The 7,690-nt window shown below is 38.0% G+C and overlaps 1 protein-coding gene across 1 annotated transcript; it reads right to left on the bottom strand.

Annotated features, from left to right (window-relative positions):
- Positions 1 to 1,603: 1,603 nt before the first annotated feature.
- On the bottom strand, positions 1,604 to 6,665 carry GPR18 (G protein-coupled receptor 18). The gene is made up of 2 exons (XM_010171250.1): positions 6,593 to 6,665; positions 1,604 to 2,608 (listed from the first exon to the last, which is right to left on the bottom strand). Exons 1-2 carry the CDS (start codon positions 6,632 to 6,634, stop codon positions 1,604 to 1,606), a joined length of 1,047 nt encoding a protein of 348 aa, XP_010169552.1. The 5' UTR covers positions 6,635 to 6,665.
- Between the last annotated feature and the right edge of the window lie 1,025 nt (positions 6,666 to 7,690).

Raw genomic sequence — 7,690 nt, 5'->3', positions numbered from 1 at the left:
GTTTCAAGGGATTATTTTGTGCAGATTTTAATTTTAAAAAACTTTCTTCATGTAACCCTTCCAATTAAATTTAATCCTCCTTTGAACTGCAGTGTAAAGGTTCTTGGCAGGACTATTATATTTTCAAAGATTAATTTCCTAGCTGTGATCTGTGGTTAATTAATTTATAATTTATCCATATAATGATTACTTTCCATTCTCTTAGTCCCTTTTCCACCTTCAGCATGGCTTGCAGTGCACAAATTATTACCATATTTGGTTTTGTTCAATTCACTACACCTGAAAACTGAAATCATGTTGGTGCTGATTTATTTCTTAAATCACAAAGATAGCCCAACTGTAATTCATATTTTTTAAATGCATATGTTCATTTTCAAAAAATATGTTCTTTTTTTTTAAATGCATATGCAGTTTTATAAATTTCATACTCGTATTTCATATGCTTGTGTTTCAAAAACTGAGTGCTGGAGTACGTTATTCCATGTAGTGGTTGTGTCTGAAGTTCTTAAAGCTTTGAGGTATTTAGAGGTTCAGTTTTGCATAACCTGTATTTGAGATTTCTGCACTTAAGAGTTGTACATGTTACAGCAGAACTGTAGAACTTGCAGAGCCTTTGTGGTTAAGCTCCTGACAGGTGAGATCAGCCTCATACAGACTTGAGTTTCCATGTGTTGCATGCTCTGGGGTAATAATAAAAGCTCTTGGGGCGAGATTTTTAACGTTGAACACCGTATTAGGCTTTTTTAGCGTGTCTCTTGAAAGCAGCTAAAGGCTGATTGAATAAGGAAGAAAAAGCATGTGTTTGAGATTATAAAGATACATTTTTTGTACTGTGTGACTTTTCAAAAGGAGTTGAAAGCTTGAGTAGCACTGCAGTTATTCATCGTGTTTGCTACCTTGAAGTTTGTTGCTGGGACATAGGCTGCTAGTGTGTCTGTACAAATTCAGTGTTTTCATCTGTGTAAAAAGGTAATTTATGCAAGAGTAGGGTGTAATAAACGTGTGCATCACACCCACAGGGAACTAATGAACAGTTTGACTATTGTGCCTTTTGATGGTATTTTTATCTATGACTGCAGAATGTTAGTTACAAAGAAATCTGCATCAAACAAATTTTTAGGTGAATGAAATATAAATGATACCTACATATACTTTCTCTTTTAAGTCATACTGACATCCTGATCTTGCGAGAATGAAGCTTGTTTTACAAGTGTGGGATACACAGTAGTTTCAGGAGCATTTGGCTGTGCGAATATAAAAGATTAATATATAAATTGCATTGTAATTCTTCAGTGTTGTCTGCTTTATTATACTAATGGTCACTTTTTCACATCTGAGAATATTCACAATCTTTTGAGATGATCAAAGCATCGGAAAGTTTAATACTGATACTAGGTTTTAGTTCATTTCAGACTCACAAAAGCTGTTGCTCAAGTATAAAGAGGTGCAATTATTATTCTGATTTTCTCATATTTACAGTGCAACAAATATATCTGTTACTTCTGGCTATAGAAAATTCTTCAGTGTAGTAAAAATGCTAGAATTTGGAAAAAAGAATCATTTGTTTACACTATAAAAGTCCCTTGGTATTTTTTTTCTCTTTTCATATCATTTCACTGTTTATGTTACTGAGTGATCTTACACTTCCAGTTCGAAAACTTTTCCTGCGCACGCTGCGAAGGTAATTGCGATAAAGGATTACGCTGATGACTCTCGCCTGAAATTGTTTAGAAACAATATAGTACAGTATCACATCCAGGCATGTACTGAGATTCATGAGGAAGGTGGTAAAGGCTGCCCAGGGATTGTAAGTGTTATCTTCGTGCTGCAGCATCAGGAAGGCGAAGCAAACATGGAAGGGTACAAAGCAGATGAGTACTTGAGCAATCAGAGTAACTATAATTCTTATGGATCTCTCCTTGGCCTTAGGCTTCAGTTTGGAAGTCCTGCCATGGATAAAATTGTAAATAATGACTAGGTAACACCCCATCATGATAAACAAGGGGATCAAAAAGAAAAAAATCAAGCGAGAAAAGTTCAATGTATTTACTTCCTTTAAATGGATGATATCAAGCATTTTCATGCAGGTGGTGAAATTTGAGGCTTTGTCTGGGTCAGATTGTAAAAAGAGCAAAGGGGACGTTGTTGCGAGGGTCATTACCCAGATTCCAGTGCAAGCCATCACAGCTTTTTTTGTATTTTTTAGTTCTTTGACATGTTTGGGCTGGACAATAGCCATAAATCTGTCTACGCTGATAAAAGTGAGCAACCACAAAGCAATGGCTGGATAAAATATAGTGAAAGCACTGATAATCCGACAGAACGTATCGCCGAAAGGCCACGCTTCTTTCCCGTGGTATATTATCCGAAAAGGCAAGGAAAAGATAAAAATCATGTCGAGTAATGCCACATTCATCATATATACAGTTATAGTTGTTCTCTGCTTGGTAGTGCAGCTGAAAACCCATAGTGCAGTGGCATTCACCAACAGTCCCACTATGAATACAAAACTGTAGAAGACCAGCGATGCAATCCTGTATTCTTCAGGATGGTTATTTCCAGGCATTTTAATTGAATTTAGGAATAGTTGTTGCACTCCATAAATACCCTAGAAGATAGGTAAAATATGAAGTTATTCTCAGTCAAATAAAAACTTCTTTTAAAAACAAGCAACAAGATTGTCGTAGGATGGGGTTTAGTGATGAGATTGTATTGTTTAGCTGTGAAAATGTCCTAGCTTTGTTGCTTTTTCTGACTATAAATACATTATTGTGCTCTGAAGGAGGTACCTGTACAGTCTGACTTGTGAGAAATAATATTTATAAGCTACTTTTAATTACATATTTTTAATTAGTTAAGAGATTTCTTAAATAAGGAATCCAAAAGTCAAGATTGACCAGCTATTTTGAGTGTGCTTCAGTTGCCGATAATTAGATGAAAACAGCTGTAACTGAGGTAATAGAGCTATTTTGGTGGATGAAAAGCTGGACATGAGCTGGCAGTGTGCACTTGCAGCCCAGAAGGCCAATAACCATATCCTGGGCTGCATCAAGAGAAGCGTGGCCAGCAGGACAAGGGAGGTGATTCTCCCCCTCTACTCCGCTCTCGTAAGGCCCCACCTGGAGTACTGTGTCCAGTTCTGGAGCCCCCAGCACAAGAAAGACATAGACCTGTTGGAGTGGGTCTGGAGGAGGGTGACAAAAATGATCAGAGGGATGGAACACCTCTCCTGTGGGGAAAGGCTGAGGGAGTTGGAGTTGTTCAGCCTGGAGAAGAGAAGGCTCCAAGGAGACCTTTCAGTACTTAAAGAGGGCCTATAAGAAAAACAGGGAGAAACTTTTTAGCAGTTCCTGGTGTGATAGGACAAGAGGTGGTGGTTTTAAAGTAAAAGAGGGTAGATTCAGACTAGATATAAGGAAGAAATTTTTTACAATGAGCCTGGTGAAACACTGGCACAGGTTGCCTTCAGGGGGTAGAAGCCCCATCCTTGGAAACATTTAAGGTGAGGTTGGACAGGGCTCTGAGCAACCTGGTCTAGTTAAAGGTGTTGCTGCTCACTGCAGGAGTTGGGCTAGATGACCTTTAAAGGTCCCTTCCAACCCAAACCATTCTATGATTTTCTAAAGAAAATATTTCTTCAAGATGTTCCCATTGAAAAATTAATGACTAAAACTAGTTACAAAAGAAATAAGTGAGCACGGCATGTAGTGACGTTTGGATATGCAAAGTAAAGTTTTGACTTTGTGTGTTACCTGTGTAGGAACTACTTAGCTCTGAAAAGAATAAGTGCATGCTGTTTCTCATAAAAGACACTAAAAACCTACCTTAGTAACTATGTAGCTTCTAATACAATATTTAATCCCAGGGCATCAGAACCAACCACCTGACATATCAATGAGATTAACAGATTGATAGATTTCTTGTTTAAAAAAATAAACAGATGGGAAGCAGCAGAGTCTCCAGCCAGGGCCTGTCTGAGCAGGAGTTAAAAGCTGCTGGCTGGTAGGCAGCTCCTCTGGAGCATAGTTGCGTTGCTTCTCTCAGTTTCTTGGCCATAGGATTTGGACACCTGAAATGCCATGCAGACTCAGGTGATGAGAGCTGAAAGAGATTATCCCCTGGTTTACTCTGGAGCCATTTGAGGATGGCAGACCTTACCTGGCATTTGCACTGGTTCTTTGGTTAATCCGCACGCCTCTGCTTTACTGGCTCTTGCTGGGGTCACAGTTTCATGAGTTTGCATGGGAAGGTTCCTCTTGTTTGGCCTTTTACCCAGCCCTGTGGCAGCTTTGTGAAGAGGAGGAGGAAGAGGAGGAGGAGGAGGAAAGAGTTAGTTGTTTGTCAGACCTTCCCACTTGTGACAGACAGCCAAGTACCTTCTGTAGTATCAGCTGGGCACCAAAACTGTTTTCAAGAGCAGAAGAGTGGATAGTTCCTATGTGTTTTATCTCCAAAAGTGGAGAATGCATTAAAAAAAAGTTTATTGTTACTGCTCATCTGTTTTATGTTACCAGGTTCTTTTTCCAATGTTGGAGAATAATCCACTTACTGGATTGAACCAGTGTTTATTAATCTAGCCTCCTGGTTCAACACTGGCAAAGATCAGCTGCTTTTGAGAAGAGTATCCATGGAGTAACTAACTGAAGTGTGACCTATTAAATCTTTCTTCAAATTAGTTTCTGCCTTGAAATATTAAGTTTGGACTTCTGATTTTCTGACAATCCTTCAGTTTACAGATAAAATAAAAAATTATGCATACAAATATCTAGCCCTAAACTTTTGTCTCAAATTTTTTTTTTTTTGAGCTGTAGAAAACAAAAAGGTGTGTTTTCTGATCAGATCAGGTCATTAGAACATGTAACAGTTTATATTTTGGATGAGAAAAGCTGTGTGTATAATACAGACAAAAAGCAAGTTTGGAGAGCATCTTTATGAATGCCTCTAAAACACCCTCACTGTGTGAAGAACACTAAAAATTCTTAAAAAATAAAGAATGACAGCACACCTTATTGAAAGGTAGATGGCATATGCTTGAAATAAAATTTTTGTAGTACAGTTGAAATATTATCTGGCATACTGTCCCCCTTTCATTGCTGTTGCATAAAATTGCCCAAATATTGCTTAATAAACCCCACCCCTGCATATTTTCAGTGTTATTTTCTTTCTTCTTCTGTTTTTTTCTCTTTTGCTAATGGTTGTGTATGACATGGTGCATGACTGCCTATCTCAAGATCCTGACTGATTTAGCAGGTGGATTGTATAATAATGTACAGGACAGGTAGAAGAATTAACTTTTCATAGATGAATGTTAATAAACAACACGGAGTTTGGTTTTGGTTTTGCTCTTCTCTCCTTTGGACTTGTAATGACTGTAATAGTTTCTGGTCAGGTTGTGTTTCCGAAATAACCAGCAGGCTGATGTTGATGGGAAGAGAGGAAGCTGAATCTGGCATGAGCTTCTCTCAGGAAAACCTGTGGTTCCAATGCCTTCTTTGATGGTTATTTCAAGTTTGTGCCTTTTTTGGGGTATATCATAGAATGGATCTAATGTAACAAAAAGGTTTGGGGTTTTTTGTTTAGTTGCTGAAGACGTTGTTTGCAAAATTCATGGGTTTAAATGCATGTCAGTGTTGTAATTAAGTATTTCTCCTAAATTTAATATTTGAGAATCTAAAATTTAAGGTTTATGTAGGTAAGAAATAAGGAGATTTTTTAAAAGTGTGTAGCTAGCCTATCTGCATTTATACAGATGTTCTGCTTTTTCATCAGTACTTGTCTGTATGGAGTTCAGGTTGAAATCTCCCAGGTCAGCCCAAGTAGATCATTGGGTGCCTCTGAGTGGGTGGTTTTGCCCTAGTTGCCATTTTCCATAATGCGAACACTTACTGGTATTGATTGAAGTGCTTGCTGAAGAGCCCTTGGAGTCACTGGTTTCTGGATGCCTGTCTGTGTTAATTCTGAATGATTACTCTTAATGTTGGTCTGTATGTTTTATCAATCTGTTTAATTTTGTAATGATTGCTGAGGCCCATCTAGGTGCTATGTACAAGAACCAAGACTCAGAGCAAAACCAGAATTAAATCTTTTCCTCCAGATTCTTACTATGAGTTAGGCAACAGTGACTCCATTTAAAGAGGAGTTTGTGTATCTCTCTTCCCAGTCCCCTTTTTTTCTCTGGCTATCCCTTACATTTGCTCATATTTCCCTAAGGAGGACATGGCTTTCAGTGAAGCACAGAGAGACCAAGCAACAAGATCTTCTGGTTTTAGTTTAATGAAAACAAACATTTTTTCCTTTAGTGACAACCATACTTATCAATGCTTTCAGTTACTGCATTTTTAAAAATCTATTGTTTTAAATCCTAAAACCCAGCATTTATGGTACTGTGCTTTTACAAATGAAATAGTTTTGCTTTAAATGTTATTTATAGAATGTTGCTGATCTTTTGAAAGGGCGTTAAAGAATTAAATTTGTTTTCATTAGTTCTAGAATAAATGCCCGTGTTCAGCTTCTGAAGAAAGAAGTCTGTCTTAGCAACATCCATAAACATCCAAGTTACTTCGTTGGAGTAGCATAATGGATTGTTACTCACCTTTTGTGCACTACAAAGTTTCTTCAGACATGCTCCCTTCATAGCCCCAAATCTGCAGAAGGTTTAGACTTCCTCTTCTCTGCTCAGCTTCACTGAACTGAAATAGCTCCTCTTTGCAGGAGGCAGGAAACAATGACGCAATCTAGCTAGTTTGGAGCTTTTATTGGTCACACTTAAAAGTATCTTGCTAATATTTCACGTACTTGCGGTGTCTGTGAACTGATATTTCTAGTACCTTTGAACAGACAAGCTTTTATAATATTTCCAGTGTGGTCCAACTGGGCTGTTGTACTGTACGTCTTTTTAAAATACCTTTTTAATGGTTTGTGGTATAACAAAAGCATATTTTTGGTTGGTGTTTACATGCAGAGGTGTCTGCAAGAATACGCATCTTAGTTATGGAAAAGTTTCTAATAAGCACAGTCTAAATATATTTTCTGTAGAGTGTAGTCTATTTTTTGTGGAAATCCCCGTCTTATTTATATCACCTTGGATAGCAGTCAGTCTGAAAGTGATAGAAACTCGCTACATTTGAAATGAGAAGTTTGATTCACTTGAATACGCAGCTTCGTTTATGCCTGTACTTACCATATTTTACTAACACAACAGCAATGTTTCTGTATTTTACTTGCTGTCTAAAACACTAACATCCCTGTTTAAGAGCTTTGCAGAAAAATGCTGTATGAAGAGAGGTTTTGGCCTTTATTAAAATGGAGTAAAATCTCTGAACTGCGTCACTTCAACAGACACCTGTGGTGGGATAAGAATATTCGCTGAGGCTAATAGGTGAAGACTACTAATTTTCTACGTTTTCTCTCTGTCAACGTGAAAAAACATTCAACCTTTGGAGGAGCCATTCAGAGAAGGAGATCATTACAATTTCTCTGTAGAGTGCTTGCTAGCTCCAGATCTCCGACCATCAGTCTTTGGGGCATTGAAGCACAGTACGGAGAGTTTGTTACCTCTTGTGGCCTCCATTTTCTCCCCCCAAATGGAGCAAGAAGAGATGTGTGTTTAGGAAGGGAACAGTAATGTTTCAGTCTCTCCTGGCATGCATTCAAGAATTTGCCAGGATGTGCATGTGGTGCCAGAAGCAAC

The sequence above is a fragment of the Antrostomus carolinensis genome, unplaced genomic scaffold (genome assembly GCF_000700745.2).
Source record: "Antrostomus carolinensis isolate BGI_N321 unplaced genomic scaffold, ASM70074v2 scaffold18197, whole genome shotgun sequence".
Classification (NCBI taxonomy): domain Eukaryota; kingdom Metazoa; phylum Chordata; class Aves; order Caprimulgiformes; family Caprimulgidae; genus Antrostomus; species Antrostomus carolinensis.
The sequence above is the reverse complement of the archived record's forward strand: the minus strand, read 5'-3'. Positions and strand labels throughout refer to the sequence as shown.

Bases quoted from the DNA above. Each gene is read 5' to 3' on its own strand.
- GPR18 (XM_010171250.1), bottom strand. From the start codon at position 6,634: ATGAAGGGAGCATGTCTGAAGAAACTTTGTAGTGCACAAAAG. The intron at 2,609-6,592 runs GTGAGTAACAAT...CCTATCTTCTAG, and splicing joins AACTTTGTAGTGCACAAAAG to GGTATTTATGGAGTGCAACA.